The sequence below is a fragment of the Lissotriton vulgaris genome, chromosome 9 (assembly GCF_964263255.1).
Source record: "Lissotriton vulgaris chromosome 9, aLisVul1.2, whole genome shotgun sequence".
In the NCBI taxonomy this organism is placed as follows: Eukaryota; Metazoa; Chordata; class Amphibia; order Caudata; family Salamandridae; genus Lissotriton; species Lissotriton vulgaris.
Genome location: NC_141697.1, coordinates 1,026,113,948 through 1,026,132,674, shown reverse-complemented (window position 1 = coordinate 1,026,132,674; position 18,727 = coordinate 1,026,113,948). Strand labels below are relative to the sequence as shown.

The following is an 18,727-nucleotide window of genomic DNA, read 5'->3' as shown; positions in this document are numbered from 1 at the left end:
GCCTCAAGGTAGAAATGAGTACATGTGTATAACTTTATTACATGGCTTATAAACAAAATGTAGGACATGAAGAGATCGGAACATGTGCCCACAGTTCAATTGGAACGATTTACTTCATGTCGTAAAATATACTTTTACTCCACTGTGACGGGTTATTAAACATACAATCCAAACAGCGAGTTAAACAGTTGTGTTTTCAATAACAAAATAGTCTGAAAATACAAAAACAACAGAGCGATCTTGATATTTGAACTGCTATGCAAACAAGATAACAGCCATAGAATCTATATACACTGCAACAAGGAGTGAAGTAGAATTTATTCCACCTTACCATGCTCCGACCAGGGGCAAACTTCAAAAACCGCAGCACCACACAACGCTATGAAAGAAAGAAAAAAGACACAGGTGAGAGTCCTGGCTGCATTAACCGTTCAATTAAATTAAATGTTATAATCGTGTGACAGGTTAGTAAAAACAAAATGACCCAAGCACTGGCGAGTAGATTTACAGCACAGAGGTTATATATTAAAGCATCCAGATTATAAGAAGCAACCCTAGAAACTAACTGCAAACACTGTGTTGATAACTCGGGTCAGTTTCCTAAAAGTATTGTATATCAAGTATTCCATATCATATCATGCATTTACCTTCTATTATCATCACAATGTTTGTTTAAACGGTCGATAACGACGCTGATTAGGAAGAATGAAATCAGTCCAATGCGGTCAGAGAAATAGGAAGAGTGGTGCGATGAATCAACAGAGAACTGGGCGCTAGTGTGGGAGGGACAGCAGAAGCAGAAACGGGTACAACTACGAGTCGGGGGAAGAGAAGGGAGAACCAGCAGCCAATACGTGGAAGGAACTCTGATAAGACGTCTGCCACGCATGTTTCAGAATAATCCGAAAATTGCATTATTTAGTCATCATAAAAGTTTTGTTTTTGTTCATTTATGTTGCTTTGTTGTGGTTGAAACACTTTCAGTGAAGTTAGATTTACTTGTTCGCCAAGATTAGTAGAATCTAAAGGAAACCGCTTATTATTTCACTTTAAATGTGCGTTTTGATGTCTTCATCTAGTAAAACTTTAGCTACTCAACGAGGAACGCATAGGCAAAGCTGATCCGGTTTTAACCAATTTGTGATTCTTATAAATAAGTGATAGAGGAAAGATTTCAATGATAGATTTTCCGTCACAGTGATCCACTTCACGGTATGGTTGGTCAAATCTTATGGGGAACTCCCATTTCAATCTTTGATGGCCACTGACGCCCAGATGCTAACTCATTTTCGTAATCAGGTGCAGACAGTGAGTACACTACATGTGCAGGTAGCCTAGTCTTACTTTTATCACCCAAGACTGGTGGACGTCCAATCTCTATGGTGTACTGTTTCTGTGCATAGCTTGTTTATCCTCTTTCTATGGTGGGTGTCTGTAGATCAGGGGTCTTCAAACTGTGGGGCGCGACCCCGAGGGGGGCCGTGGAGCGATGCAAAGGGGGTCACGCCTTCACAGTGTCACTTCTGCCCTGGCCTCCAGGGCTTCAGCCCTCCTCCTTCCCCATCCTGTGTCTCAGCCCGGGCTGCTGCAGTGCAGCTCGCGCTCCTGGGGCCTCGGCTGGGCAGTGTCTGGAGTCTTATCTCTGGCCAGAGTTTTTCACAGGTCTTTAAAGACCATTAGCATATTTACATGCCTTTGTTAACTGATTACCAAAGCTTAGTTTGTTTATGGTTCCAGTACCCCCTGGGTCGCACTCTGCCTATTCCTTACATTTGTATTTTTACACTTACTGCTGTAGTGTGAGAATGCATTTAATGAAAAGAAATATAAAGTTGGGTTGCCAAAAGAAACATGCCTGCTATGTGTTGTTTAAAGATCCTGCAGAGACCTGCGCTTGACACTAAATTGAGTTATAAATAAAGTATGTATTAATTAGTTATGTGACTTTTCTGTCTTTATTCTCTTTAATTATTAGTCATGGATCATTGAGGCATCCCTAGAACACAATTAAAAGTGCTTTCTATGTATATTTGCTGTTCTAAGTATTCACAGATAAGTGCAAAAAATACAGCTGTTGGTGACTGCTTATTTCTGGGCCATCAAAATAATGAGCTGGTAACCCTAATCATTAGACTGGAAGTTTGTTGCAGGATCAGCACATTATTTATTTCCTCCACCCTCGAACCCTGATTAATGCCATCATAGCAATAGTTTAACTTATATCTGAAACCCTACGCTTCAAGTTTCTGGGAATGCACCCCGCTTTCAGACTACTCACTTCTCATTCTCGCCTTCACTTTCACGTTCACCCTGCACTCCCAGCGATCACAATGCACTCATAGCGATCACCATGCACTCACACTGATCACAATGCACTCTCACTGATCACCATGCACTCACAGCAATCACAATGCACTCACACTGATCACCATGCACTCACACTGATCACCATGCACTCACACTGATCACCATGCACTCACACTGATCACCATGCACTCACACCATTCACCCGCTCACCCTGCACTCACAGTGATCACAATGCACTCACACTGATCACAATGCACTCACATCATTCACCCGCTCACCCTGCACTCACACCAATCACCATGCACTCACACCATTCACCCGCTCACCCTGCACTCAGTGATCACAATGCACTCACACTGATCACAGTGCACTCACACTGATCACCGTGCACTCACAGTGATCACCATGCACTCACACTGACCACCCACTCACCCTGCACCTACAGTGATCACAATGCACTCACACTGATCACAATGCACTCACATCATTCACCCGCTCACCCTGCACTCACAGTGATCACCATGCACTCACACCATTCACCCGCTCACCCTGCACTCACAGTGATCATAATGCACTCACACTGATCACAATGCACTCACACTGATCACAATGCACTCACACTGATCACAATGCACTCACACTGATCACAATGCACTCACACTGATCACCATGCACTCACAACATTCACCCACTCACCCTGCACTCACAGTGATCATAATGTACTCACAGTGATCACAATGCACTCACACTGATCACCGTGCACTCACAACATTCACCCGCTCACCCTGCTCTCACAGAGATCACTCTGCACTAAAAGTTCGCTTGCATTGTTCACTCTATACCTCACCCTGCAGTCACACGAGCACACTTCTCACCCTGCACTCATGTGCCACTTCACTCACCTGTCCCCCCCCCCTTACTGCTCAATCTGTAGCTCACTCAAACAAGGCCATCACTAACCATGCACTAATTCGTCCCACTCTGCACTTACAGCCGAACCCAAATTCATATGGTCACCTCACTCACCCTGCATTCACTCCTTTTACCCTACTCTCAAACTGTTGCATTGCTCACCGTGCAGTCACATGGGCACTCTTGTCACCCACACAGTGCAGAAGGTTAAAGTGCCTGGTACAAAGAAGATGTACTATGCACATCACAGAACTGAGTGAGAGTAAACTATGAGTAGCGCTGTAAAAAAGTGAAATGCTTGTCAGACAGGTGTTATAGAGAGATGAGGTGTATTGTTGGTGAGTGGTAGTGAAGGAATTCATGGAGAAGGTGGAAAGACTGTTGCACCGTGTGCGACCAGTGCTTGGACAAGCCCTGGCTGGGAGTGTTACACCCCCCCCCCGAAGTTCGGGTCTAGTGGATCCCCTGCTTCTGCCTATTATTTACATTTGTAGTGCGCTACTGTTACCAAAAGGAGTCCTGGGGCTAATAACCATCTGCCTGCATTGTGAGAAAGGGATCCGGGTTTGGGAGAGGAGAGAAGAGTGGGATGGAAGGAAGGGGGTGAGAGGAAAGGGGCATGGGTAAACTCTGCACAAGACCGCCACGGTTTGAATGCACCCTTGCTGCTCCCCGCCATGGCCAGGTGAGCTTCTAATGTGGCAGCGTGTATTCCTGCGGATTGGGAGGCCCTTCACAGAGGTTGACTAGACATCTTTCTGATGTTAATTGCATGTATTTTGGTTAAACTGGTACTGATGGGGTGAAATCTTTCCTCAGTATTACTGTGGTTAAAAATTCTAAATAATAAAGCAATGCTACCGCAAAATACGCAGCATCACAGAACATTATTTACATTTTCTACTCACACAATTTAGTCAAGCCTGTCGCATAATTTGGTCCTCACCTTCCTCATAACCTAGAGGTTTAGAAATTTTTGTCAGGAGGGGGTCCTTACGCTTGAAAATGTTGACAGGGGGGTCTCGGCATCCAAAAGTTTGAAGACCTCTGCTGTAGATGCATGCCTTACTAAACCTGGGCCCATTTTGCTTAGCATTTTCTGGACCCAAACACAACTTTCACATGCAAATAAAATCAGATTCTGAATGTAAATTCCCTAGAGGAAATTTAGATTGGGTAATGCAGAAATTACTGTATTTGCTAAATTAAGATTAGGTTGAGATTGTGGACATTTCTCGGTGGGCTGTCCTATAAAATTAGATAAATATCCACCAGCTCATACATTTTCGGGTATTCACTTACTTCTTATAGAAAGAGCATGTTTTGGACTCCCACTTGGGCTAGACACTGATGGTGATCCCAATGGATTGGTCTGACACAAAACATGGTTACATTTTTCAATAGGCCTAGTAAAATTGATCACACAAAAAAATAATGCAACACAACTTCCTATCGTTTTATTTATGAAATAGAAGGACAATCTGCTGATAAACTGGCAACGGTTAATCATAGGACGTTTGGTAACTGGTTTCATGCCAGTAGTCTCTAACGGTACAACTGTCTTTGTAGATCAGTGTGCACAATTAAAAACCTTAAGGCGAAACAAGGTCAATAAACCACCAGCCTGGCCCAAGGAGGAACTCAGGACACTAAGTTCCGGAGTAACAAAAATGAATGTGTATGGCAAAAGAACCATGTGAGGCTTTCTAAGTAAAACCATGTCAAAACTGCCTACAAAGTGGCCAACAAAAAGCCAAAAATGTATACTGTGCTGCACAGTCTTCTAAATCACAGTGTCCTTTGAGCATCAACTAATTGGGACGATATCATTCAAGAGCATTTTCTGGCTAAAATAAAGCAGATCGGAGATATATTTCCAGTTACTGATGCCACAGTGGAGGATTACTTGAATCTGGCTTCTAATAAGCAGGAATTTACCACCTTCTCCTTCCAGGAGATTTCTTTAGATTGCAAACTATGAGTGGCTACTTAAGGCAAGCGTTTTTCCAAGTCATTCTGATGGAGTCATGGGTAATGCCTCTTTTGAAAAACATCAAGCTTCAATCTGGTGGATTTGAAACACTAGTGTACTATCTTAAATACATCCACTTGTTCCTTAAGAGATTGGAGAAGGCAGCTACAGTACACCTTTAGGAGTACGTTGAGCTCAAAGGTAGTCCAAGGAAAGGATAAACAGCCAGTCTTAAAATGCCCTAAGTAATGCCCGTTCAACTATTTTGAATATTGCAGACTATCGTGACTGAGCAATAGTGATGCATCAATAGCACTGGGTACCCCTGACCACTTAAGCAAGGATTCTGGGTGTGTCACAGGCAGCCGCGGCCGGTAAGCGCGGTGGGGCCTGCTGGGTGGGATTTCGAGAGACGACCACGAGGGAAAATGATTTCTTTATTTATCCTTGTGGTTGCCTCTCGAAATCTCGACTTTTAAAGGCAATGTTAACAACTTGCAATGTCTTTGGAATTCTGCAGAGAGGGTAGGCCATGATTTACCGAAGACGGCTCGCTTCTCTGCTGCTGATAAAGAACAGCATCAACTATTGGTGGTGTCTCAAATTATATTTAAGAAAAGTTACCTTTCAAAGCAAAGCTTTTTATGATAAAGTCTTTCAATACCTGAAATAAATATGCTCTTGACTGCCCACAGAAAGCAATAGGGCAACCATGTACTGTTACCTACCAAGATAGTTAGGAAAAAAGCTTTTTGACAGCACGCGGTGAAACATTTACAACAATCATTCCAACTTAGGGAAGTGCCAAGTATCGATTTGTTTGGATACTCTCATACTACCTGGCGAGCTTTAGTGCCTAGTTGCACTTAAACTTTTTTAGCACTTCACAAACTAACTGCTGTTCTCTCCTTGGAAACACGCATAAATGCTTCTCCATCAAAGGAAGGAGCAAGAGTGCACTTAAGGGTGAAGATGGGGAGAAAACAAACCAATTCTCAATGGAGTGTAACAGAAGGGGAAAGAGACATAAAAAAATACAATGATAAGAAATATATATTTTAAAAAGCAGAACATCAACACACATACATAACACTATTTTCCACATGCAGGAGGAAATCCACAACCATCATCATCATCATAACTATTTCGATTTAAAATCACAAAAGTTTTGTAAGATATAAAATACAGTAGGCCATAGGAACACCACATCATGATTTCAAGCACAAAAACTTGTAAAACATCAAGTTAAAAATTATGATTTGATAAAACAATGAATACAGTATAAGAACTATAAAACGTACCCAGATAGTACGACCCAATTAAGCACAAAAAATGGATTTTTACATAAGCAACTTAACTTTAAAGAAGTGCATCAGATTTTTCTAGGGACGACATGATCAAGATAAAAACGTGAACTGCCCTGATCTTTTTGCAGTCCATCGAATGGACCAAACCCCGCCCAGAAATGTTGAGATTGCAATCACAATTCAGTCTTCCAATGTTGATTTCAGTATGCTAAAGGCCTCGCTGCTAGACCTAGTCCCCAGACTTTCAAAAATAGGTTTTAACCAGCAACGTCTAGATGAACTGTAGGCTGGGCAACAAAAGAGGATGTGTTCGAGAGTTTCAGACCATTCTGGACAGAAGTGGCATTTACTCGAGTTTGCATTGGAATTACACCACTTAGAAGTAAAAACATTAGTCGGTAAGACACCCACCCTAAACTGGTGGAATAGTTTCCTATCACGTACTGTGGTAATAAGATCCCAATACATCTCATACTTGGGTTCATGCTTGATGTCAATGAAAGCTCTGGACAGGGATGGGCTTGAAGAAGCTGTGAGCCGTTGTATATTAATCATTTTCCAATAGGCTACCTTAAGCTCTAGTTTGCTTGGAAAAGTGCTACCTACAGGGTTGCTCCATAGGTTACTCATTCCCAAGTCAAATAGAATACTTTTAACATGACTAAACTACACAATGTGCCTGTTAACATCTAAATCCCTAAATTCTAGTAGGACCATTGCATAGTTTACTAACTCAGGAGTCACCCAGAGCTTTCTCCAGTATGGTACATATAATGTGCCACCTGCCGTATGGTGTTGCATCCCAGGTCAAGAAGCAGGGGCGCCAAAGGAGTGGATTGGGGTAGGCCAATTAGTGATCTTAGGAATTTATTCTAACCCACCACTAAAGAATCCAAGTTGGCATGGCCCCATAACTCAGCCCCGTATAGGATAGAGGCACCAGTTTTGATGTTATAGATGGTTAGCACAGGGGCAACCAATGATGTACTCCAGAAAATCTACAATTGTCTGATTTCCTGCAGTTCGATATTGTTGGTGAATCCTTAAAACAAATAAAATTGAAGAACAGTCCCAAACCTTGGCCATTTTGTCAATGGGGTCCCCCTGGTTTAAGGTGTATTTCTATATGTGTAACACTTTCTCACTATACTACATATTACTGCCTGTACAGTATCTACTAGTCCTGGTTCTACTGTGTTTTCGGGTTCGTGCATGATTAAATCATTCAATTTCCGGGACTTTGGGCTGCTGGAAAGCCAAATACATGCTCATAATTCTACTGCTCAGATATGGATGGAAGATAATAATTTAGTAGTTTGATCAACAGACATTTAGCGAACAAATTGATTAGAAGAACACACAACAGTAAGCTGTGCTAGTTTTATTTGCAGCAGCACACAATTACCAGATACAGGCAAATTTTTTCGAGGCTATACAGGCATTACCATGATATCAAAGTATTAGGCCCTAACTCATAACACTAATGGTCAATTTAGCCACATTTGTGACAAAATATTGTTTTAGTCATGAACCCCAATTCAAGGACCGGTTGCTAGAGCCAAATCATTTTGGCGATTTCTTTCTGGGCAATAGAAAAGTTCCGACTAAGTCAATAAACGTATTTTGAAATATTAAAAGGCTGGTGGAGCTGCCAAAAGGATATCTATCACATCTGTCAAACAGCCAGGGAGGTCAAGTCATAATGAGCGAAGAAGAATAAATGGTGTCTGTATGAATTTTTTATTGATTGCCATTTGGCTGTCAGCTGCAGTTTTGTCATCAGCAGCAGGAGCAGAAATATTAATACTGATTGGAGCTGCCATACTTAAATTCTGCTCAATATTTACACAAGTGTTTAGTTTTAAGAGGTTTCATATTGTACTCCCACAACATCTGAAGGAAAGGTAGACGGGGAAATACGACGTTCTAGCATTAACTTTATTTCAGAAAGCCTTCGGCTATCATTAAGTACAGTCTAACCTGGAATCGCTCATCACGACATTATTCAAACATCTGAAATGTTTGGCTATAGGATGGACTTTATCTAGGATACTGACATAATTTTACCGGAACGCTTCACCTTACTGACAGACCCCTTATGTTACTTTGGATAGGGGAAAATGGAGGTAACTTCCCTTCTGGGCATTTTTCCAACGGGGGTTTGACAGAGTTAGCTGAGAAGTCAAGTCTCACAAATGGGTTGTTCTATGCAGGCAATCTGGGTGTAACATAAGGGTTATAGCATAGACTAGGACATAAGAGCTCCAATAGCGCAGCACACTTTTTACAGCAGAAATGTACAACAGACGGGTCAAGGTTTGAGTGAAATTCATGTAACTGCCTCACAGAAGTCAGCTAATTATCTCTCTCCCACTTTACTGGGTCCACTACATTCTGTGGGATTCAATAATAGACTTGGTCAACGCGTTTCGGTGGAAGCACATGTTGCATGTATCACTTGGGTCCAAATGGATGTTACTGTATATATAATTTTTATGTACGTAGAAGGGCACTTTACCGAGTAAAAAAGAAAAACTTTTTCATATATATATTTCTTTTGTAGCTACTCCTGGGTTAGAGATCCCTATGCAATATTCTGACGGGTCCTGAAGAAGGGGGTGTCTAATATCGCTTATTCCACCGAAACGCGTTGACCAAGTCTATTATTGAATCCTACGGAATGTAGTGAATCCATTGTGATCAATAGATGAACAACTGAAACGTGTTAACTCGTACAGATGGAGAGTATTGTTGGAATAGTGTGTATGTAGTATGTATGTATGTATGATGTTGGTTGCATGTTTTCTCTACCCAGATGTGTATGTCAATTATTAGAGTTTTTATGTGCAAATAACTTTGTAATATTGTTATTTTGTAACAGAACTGTTTGACTTACAAAATAATTGTTTCATATAAAGCAAATAGTGTAATTAAAAAAAAACAGAATAAGATTTTATAACAACCATAAAGGACTACATAAAGATGAATAAATAAAATGAAAAAAGAAAGTGAAAAGAAATAATTGGTTTGTCGGTATTTATTAGTGCCTAATGTGGAATCTTTTACATGGATCCTTAAAATAAATGGGTCGTGAGGGAGAGTTCTTATAGTTCTGTTTGTTTTTCCCCTCTTCTCCCGGACACAGAAAGTAATTATTTCAGAGGGGGTCCCCCTTTTTTCTCTCCAACACGGTTGATGTAACAACACTGTTAATGTAACAACATGGTAGATGTAACAACGCGGTCGGTGTAACAACCGCGTTGTGATGGTATTGCGGTGTAAAAACCTCATAGTAAAGGTTGTTTCCTGTTCAAAACAACAGCAGGGGAGGTGGCAGCGGGAGGCGGGGGCGCTGATTGAAACAACGGATACCAGGTTGGGGGAGGTTAAAAACAATGGGTGAGCACAGCTACAAAATAAACATGCGCTCCTCAAAAGACCTTGTTTAGTAGCTCCAGAAACAAAGAAAGTGGCTGAAGCCTTCAAAAGGAAGAATTATTAGGTCCACACTCCACAGGAGAAGACAAAACGCATGAGGAGAGATAAAAAGAAACGTACAGAAAATGGTATGCAGTGACCAATAAAAAGCAAGGAATTTAGAGTCACAAGCAAGCCAATAAATGGTAAGTAAAAGAAGGACTGTAAGCCCCTTTTAAGATGTTTTTATTATTATTTACAAGAGATAACACAAGTACAGCACAGGCAAAACCTAAAAACGGTTTTAAACTTTCGAAACCTGATCATCTGTAACATGTGGCAGAGCTAACTCTAAAATCTTGGACTATTTAGCATTTTTCATATTGCCTTAGAAGCATATTTCTAAGGTACAACCTGAGATGGATTTGAATATCAGGGCAGATAAATGGCACATGGTGCAGACCCTGAACGGAAAGAGTACAGAAGGGACAAAGAAATCTTCATATTTAAATCCCTCCCACTTGCCAGTATTACATTTTTAACTCCATGGCTGCTAAGGCAATTTCCCTCCTGTGCTGGGAATTGCTATTTTACTTGTTTTATGACGAGCTGGGCTCGTCATCAGTGTACGAGGAGGCTACACCATGACGAGCCCAGCTCGTCATGAGCGTGGAAGGGGTTAAATGTAATCCACCACTATTCAAATGTAAACATAGCCGTCCTACAGGATGACCGATTAACATACATAATATGGCTGCATTCTTTGCATAACAGCAGATTTGCATAGAAGTGGAAGTCAGTAATTATCACACAATGAGAGCTAATCTAATCTATAACCTATCACTCACACCTCTCCAAATAATATTTGGGTAAAGCAAGTAATTATGTCATAAAGACATTGCATCAACAGTAAAATTCGCATTTTTAAATGCAGATATAATATTGATTTGTAAAAGAAGCGCATATGCAAAATCTGCACCAAGTCTTTTTCTGCCACAGTCTCTCAGAGATTTTTGTGGTTTATGTAGAATACCTATCCGGTTGTGGCCCCCAGAGCTTTAGGTTGCATGCTAATCAAAGCAAGTTCAAGAAATATTCTTTGGACGTAAAAGTCCTTCCTCGTGGGTAACAAGGATTTCAAAGCGTTTCTTTTAGTTTCACTTATAAAAGAGGACATCTCAAAAGTTATACATTTAATGCTAAACAGAAGAGACGGAGGAATCTTAGTGTGTTATAGGCCCTTAGTAAAACGTTCAGATGTCTAATTGCAGCTGCGTTATAAAGATTATGCAATCCATCTCAATGTGACAGGGACTGCAAATTTGCTTTTGAATAATGGGTGGTGGGGTTGCTAGCTCAAGCTCAAGTAGTCTGGTAGAAAAAATATTATTGTGGATTTACCAACAACTTACAGTGGGCTTACAGAAGGCCAACTGCTATACATTGGTGGGCTTTATTGTTACATTAATTTGCTTGCTGAGTTGCTCCCAAATAGATGGCTTGCCTTGCCAGTCTTGTGTTTCTTTGTCCCATGGACCAGAGCTTCCTCACCATCCTTTGGCTTGGTTGATATTTATCTTTTATAGCCTGCTTTTAGAGAACTACTTTCTTCATAAGACTCCACGAGAGTATCATCACACGAACTGTGCTATTTTTACCCTTCCTCAGCCAACTCTACATTGCTTAATCCTCAAGAGCTCCTGTTGTCCCCTCGCCCTACTCACCCATCCGTGGTCTTTTTTTTCTGTCAACGACACATGCATGGGCACCTTCATGGTGTCATTACGCTGTTTCTTTTTTTTAATTTTGTATTGGGACATGATGTACAGGATGGGACAATAATTCCCAAAGGCGATTCCTACTAGTTTTGCCAATTATATAGGGGGGAGTAATCGGTTTCACTTCCTAGAACTGTAGATGCGGCCACTATTCAAATATTCTTTAAAAAAGAAAATAAAAGTGGCCTAGGAACTTCCCAACAATAAACCACTTCCTTTTTAGTTTCTAAGAAAAGTAGCTCTTCCTAGCATTCAAGAACCTCTAATAAACTTTAGACTATTAAAATGGCGTAACCACACCAACTGCAGGATTCCGGCAGATTATATTTAATCCTTGACGTTCAATCAATGAGCTTGTTGGAAATCCTGCAGTTTATCCACGCTCTGAGCCAAATCATAAAAAATGATTATACAGTCAAGTCAGGATGATCTTTATTCGGTTTCAAATTTTAAAACCATAAAAGCACATGTAAAAATTGATAACAACAGTCCTCACAGGGACATACCAGGCTAAATAATAACCTAGGCTAAAAATAAATCAGGGATACAAAAACTCCAATACACACAAACAGTACCAGATAAAAAGGAATCGCTCTGGTTAACACAATAAACCACATCTCCTAAAAATATTTGATAATCGGACGGATGAGCGAGACAATGCCAAGTGCGTGGTGCCATAGATAACTTATGGGAGACAAAGTGGGACACTAATTGACACTGTTAGTTCCCTGGCTATGAGATCTGCCAATGCCAGGGTTATTGGCGATTTGAAGTTGCATCTTGAAAACCCCCATGATTCAGAATTGGGTAACTTCACTGCTGACCTAGCGGCTTGTCAGCTGCTCCAACTGGTTCAAGGCCCCACCCACTCTGCTGGCCATTTGCAAGATCCAGTCTTCTCTAACCTTACCTATTTCACAGTCTGATCCCCATGACACCCTCAGGGGTAGAGCCCCCTCGGAGGGTGCTCCAGAAATTCTCTCTCAAACGCCCCTGGCAAACATTTAATTTTGACCATTTCCACGCCCTCCTCTCTATAAACATACCCAGCTTGCCTGATGATCCGGATGCTGCTGATAAAGCGCTATCAGACTGGATCCTCCGCCCTTTGGCCATACTTATTTCTGTTAAACGGTCTAAGTGCTGTAACACCAAATCTAGTTCTTGGTATAATGACAAGCTCGCTACTAGGCGTAAAGCTTGTAAGAGGTTGGAGCGATCGTGGAGACGAGATTATGACCCAATCCTGAAAGGGTTTTATCAGGAGGCCACCAAGAAAGATCATAGTGATTTTCAGAAAGAATGGGCAGCCTACTTTGAAGACGAGATCAGGAGCAGCAGTAACCCCACCAAGAGTATTTTTTCTCATATTTAAAGATCTTAAATCGGTTGGGGTATCTGCAGTGCCCTCTATCACGTCAGATGAGTATTGTGAGGCTCTCGCCACCTTCTTTGTCAACAAGGTGGAAAGCACCTTCCCTTAAGTGGATATGTGCTCTGACCCTGTGGGTAGACTCCTTCCCACTCACACACTTGCCGCCTTCCCGCCGATCTCCCAGAATGTGCTACGCTCATTATGCAGCAAGGTTAAATCTAGCTCTCCTGCTGATCCCATGAAGCCTGATCAATTTATGAAACTGCTACCTGTGCTTACACCTCTGGGCCAGGTGATTAACATGTCCCTGTCTATGGCAGTTGTCCCTAGGACTTGGAAGCAGGCCAGGGTTTTTCCCCTGTTAAAAAAAAAAAAACTACCCTCAATACAGCTAAACCTGAGAACTTTCGTGCTCTCTCTCTCCTGCCGTGGGCATCTAAGATCTCTGAGGCATACATAAATTCCATCTTGACAGGTTTTTGTAAGAGAATAACAAATTTGACCCCTCCCAGAATGGCTTCTGTCCGGGTCACAGCACAGTCTGCCCTCCTAGTGGTGACCGAACATCTGAGGGTAGAACTGGATGATGGACGTACTTCAGCACTGATCTTATTGGATCTCTGTGCCGGGTTTGACATGGTCTCTCACCAGATCTTGCTGCAAAGGTTGGAGGAGGTAGGCATTGTGGGCCCTGCACTGGACTGGTTGGCCTCTTTTCTTTCTGAGAGGACCTTCCAGGTAACGGCCCAACCCCCTTTCACCTCCATGGTTCATACTATTAAACAGGGTATGCTGAAGGGCTCAGCTCTGAGCCCAACGCTTTTCAACCCGTATGTCCAACTTTTAGCAGCAGTGACCAGGAGTAGAGGGCTTACAGTAGTATCATATGCAGATGACACGCAGTTGGTAGTTGTACTGTCCGATGACTGTGTGCAGGATGTTCAAAAGTCAGAGAGATCTTGCTGCTGTGGCTGAGTGGATGACTGCCAACTGCCTCCAGCTCAATGCCAGCAAGTCTGAGGTTTTGCTGGTAGGGAAAGATCCTGAGCTGTGGAGTGAACGCTAGGGGCCTGCTACCCTGGGTTGTGCACCCGCCCCCATACAGGTGGTGAAACATCTAGGTGTCTGGGTCGACTCTGCTCTCAGCTTCCAAGCCCAAACTAAGAAAGTTGCAGGGGTATACTATAGGGACTCAAACCGCTGTTGGGTTTTTTCGATCCACCCATCAGGCAGGTTATTGTCCATGCCTCCGTTTTGTTGAGACTGGATTACGCCAGCTCGCTCTACCTGGGGGCCAACAGGACTGAGATTTTGAGACTGCACAGGGTCTAAAATGCAGCTGCCAGAACTCTCCTTGGCCTTCCTAGAACCTGCTCCATCACCTGCGCAATTCGTCGGCTACACTGGTTGCCAGTGGCCAGACAAGTGGAGTTTAAGTCTCTCTGCATTGCTTTTAAGATCTTGAATTTTTCCTCTCCTGGCATCTTGGCCAACCAGCTGTCATCATATATCCCCAATGACGATAGACTTTGGCTCTTGCTTTGACCCCTTGGGTGGTGAAGAGAAGGTGGAAGTGGCCGAACCGGAACCTGGTCAGTAGAAATTGTCATATGAGTTTGCGAACCCCAGTAAGTACGGTTTCACAATCAGGGTGGTTCTTAACATGATAAAGCAACGTACACAGGGCTTCAAGAGCTCCTTCTCTTTCCTGGCCATTGTCTGCTGCGTGAGGAATGCTGCCTTTATCTGGCTGAAATCCCTCTTATTGGTCAGGGTTAGTGAAAAGATCTCCCTTCCCTATACTCGTTAAACTATCCTCAATGTATTTGAGGCACAGCACTTGGGTGGCATGATCAAGGGCCAGACAGTCCTTTAAAATCACTTTGTTTGAGGAGGTCAACTTGCTAGCCTAAAGGGGGGCCCCCGAGAAACGGCTAAGAGCCATCTCAAAAACTTGTTTCAGCAATTTGAAGGTCATCTGTGGTAGTGCACCCTCAGATTTCACTGCCATATAGAGCTTCGGAGAGACATGTGGCCCTGAGAAACTTTAACAGAGCCCCCACCCGTCTTTTTCCAAATCTAGAGGTGAAGTTAAAAATAGCTGCAGTCTCCTGTGTAAGGTCATTTTTCTTGCGAGTTAATTGGGGCTCCCATTTCATTTTGGCATCAAACAATATCCCCAAGTATGAGAAAATGCTCGTCCTTGGGACCTGGGTAGACCCTACCTTGAAAGTATATGGCCTTCTTGAGCTGGCACCTACTTGCATGATATAAGACTTTGAGTTATTAACCTTTAGGTTCTACTCCCCCATGAGTTGGACAAAAGAATTTAAAAGCGTTTGCAGACCCCATTCGGTCCTGGCCATCAAGAAGGCATTGTCTGCGTACAGCAGAACCAGAAGGCTATGCCTTCCCATCAGAGGATAATCCACCTTGGTTTCCAGAAGAGTCTTATCCAAATTATTGATGTAAACATTAAATAAGAAAGGGGCCAGAATGTAACCCTGACGGACCCCTCCCTGAATGGAAAACAGGCACGAGACCTTCTGGTCACCAGAGTATCGCACAGCCGCCTTCGTATCGCTATGAAGATCTTGTAAAAAGAGAACTATGACCCTGTCCACCCCCAGGGAAAGCAAGGTCTGCCACAGCTTGCTTCTGTTCACAAAGCTGAATGCAGAGGAGAGGTCCATAAAGGCTAATAAGATGGTGCCAGAGCAGAGGACTGCATACTTGTTCAAGATCATAAAAAGGTTCAGGCAACTCATTCGTTGAGGTCCTGGGAAATGTACCAGTGTTACAGCCCAGTGCTGTATGCTCTAATATCGCAAGTACTCGGTAGCGCTAGCCTGCTAGTTTGCTAGTTTGCTAATTTGTTTAACAATTTAAAATCGTAGCGCTTTCATTGCCGAAGTACGCTTTATTTGTATTTTGAATATCGCTGCGCTGCCTGTGATATTGATTGCTGCCTGATATTGATTGCTGCCACTGCCATTTGCTTCGCGCTCACGCTGTTTGTGCCCCAATGCTGTAGCGCTTTAGGCTCGCTGCCATTTTCTTGTTGTTGTTGTGCCTCACCCACCGGATCTCCACCCCGCTCCCGCCTCCCAGCTGACCCTCCCTCCCACTAACACAGTTAGGCCCGCTCCCCCCGCTGTAGCGCTGTGACCGTCCTGTTCCTAACAGAAGCGGTCGCTCCTCACGCTGCTCCCTGCTCTGCCTGCCACCTGGACTGCTGTGTGATACCTCGCCTCGCTCCCACATTTAAATCTGACTGCTCGAATATCGCAAGTACTCGGTAGCGCTAGCCTGCTAGTTTGCTAGTTTGCTAATTTGTTTAACAATTTATAATCGTAGCGCTTTCATTGCCGAAGTACGCTTTATTTGTATTTTGAATATCGCTGCGCTGCCTGTGATATTGATTGCTGCCTGATATTGATTGCTGCCACTGCCATTTGCTTCGCGTTCATGCTGTTTGTGCCCCAATGCTGTAGCGCTTTTGGCTCGCTGCCATTTTCTTGTTGTTGTTGTGCCTCACCCACCGGATCTCCACCCCGCTCCCGCCTCCCAGCTGACCCTCCCTCGCCCCTCCCCCTCCACCATCCACATATGACAGATGCTACTGCGCGCAGCGTTCACGCGCAGCGATCGCGCCCCATGCGCGCCGAAGGTGCGCCAAAGGTAAGCTCGTCTACGCCAGTTCGCGCCTGGACCGCGCCCAGTGCCAGACCCCCTGGTCCTCGCGGCCCTCGCTATACCCACCCCACTCGCTTATCGTATGACGCTGCTACTCTCCTTGCCCTTAACCCAGGTGGCACCCCACAATGCTGCGTAGCTACCCCAGAACACACTAATGGACCATTCGCCTGCCACTACTGCAAGTTCGCCTGCATCAGGACCCACGCCAAATCCCCCTCCTCCAAACACAACTCCGACTCTAACCACCTGAAATGCATCCTGCTGAACACCCGATCGGTACACAAACACGCCACTGAACTCTGGAACCTACTCGACACTTCATCGCCGGACGTCGCCTTCCTTACAGAAACCTGGATGAACGCCTCATCAGCGCCCGACATCGCCATAAAAATCCCGGACACTTACAAGATCATCCGAAAAGACCGCACCAACCAAAAAGGAGGAGGCATCGACATCGCCCATAAGAACACCATCCGAATCACGACCAGCTCAGACGATAACCTCGCGACCGCCGAACACCTTCACTTCCAGATCCACACCGACCCCAGGACCACACTTAGAGGCACCCTCATCTACAGACCACCAGGAACCCGCACACAATTCAACGATTACATCACTGACTTCATCAGCCCACATGCCCTCACCTCCGAGAACTACATTTTACTGGGAGACCTCAACTTCCACCTGGAAAAGAAAAACGACAGTAACACCACCACCCTCCTAGACAACCTGGCCAACCTCGGACTCAAACAACTTGTTGACACCCCCACCCACTTAGCCGGACACACACTCGACCCTATCTTCACCTCCAGCAAACACATCTCCTTCGATCACACCACAGCTCTCCACTCGACGGACCACAGCAGCGTTCACTTCAGCTACAAAAAGACCACGTCCCACATCCCACCACAACCTATTCCTAGAAGAAACTGGAACAAAATCACCACCGACCAACTCTTCACATCACTTAACCAAAACCCCCCCGCCATATCATCGGACCCAAACCAAGGTGCCACCAAACTCACACAATGGATCACCCACAGCGCTGACGAATTAGCACCCTTGAAAAACCACCAGATCAAACAAGGTAGCAAAAAGGCCACCTGGTTCAACGATGACCTTAAGAAATCCAAGAAGTTATGTCGTACCCTCGAGAAAACCTGGAGAAAAAACCCAACCACTGACAACTTGACCACCTTCAAAGATGCCACCCGCAAACACCACCAATTGATCCGATCCACCAAGAAATCAGCTTTCAAGGATCGACTCGACAACAACGCCCAAAACAGCAAAGAACTATTCAACATCGTCAAAGAATTTACCAACCCCACCGCCGGCACCAACGACATCACTCCCTCCCAAGACCTCTGCGACTCTCTTTCCTCTTTCTTCCACAACAAAATCGCCGACATTCGTAACAGCTTTGAAAACCGGTCCAAAGAACAACCCACACCACCCACCTCTCACAACCTTTGCGCCTGGAACCCAATCACTACTGAAGACACCATCCGTCTGATGAACTCCATCCACTCAGGCTCACCAACTGACCCATGCCCCCACCACATCTTCAACAAAGCAGACTCCATCATCGCACCCCATCTCCGCGATGTCATCAACTGCTCCTTCAACTCCTCTACCTTCCCAGAAAGCTGGAAACATGCCGAACTCAGCGCCCTTCTGAAGAAACCACAGCGGACCCCTCTGAACTCAAGAACTACCGCCCATCTCACTCCTCCCCGGCCAAAGTCATTGAGAAAGCCGTTAATAATCAGCTCGCCGCCTTCCTCGAATCCAACAATTCCCTCGACCCCTCACAGTCCGGCTTCCGAGCCAAACACAGCACCGAAACCGCCCTCATCGCAGCCACAGACGACATCCGAACACTACTGGACAACGGAGAAACAGTTGCCCTCATCCTACTTGACCTCTCCGCCGCCTTCGACACAGTATGTCATAACAC

At 44.1% G+C, this 18,727-nt stretch overlaps 1 protein-coding gene across 1 annotated transcript in view; it reads right to left on the bottom strand.

Annotated features, from left to right (window-relative positions):
* IPPK (inositol-pentakisphosphate 2-kinase) overlaps nucleotides 1-18,727 on the bottom strand; it is a 311,737-nt gene that overhangs the window by 258,809 nt on the left and 34,201 nt on the right. The window contains exon 2 of the mRNA XM_086938932.1: nucleotides 332-379. Coding sequence (XP_086795058.1) covers nucleotides 332-379 — 48 coding nt within the window. The remainder of the gene's footprint in view (nucleotides 1-331; nucleotides 380-18,727) is intronic.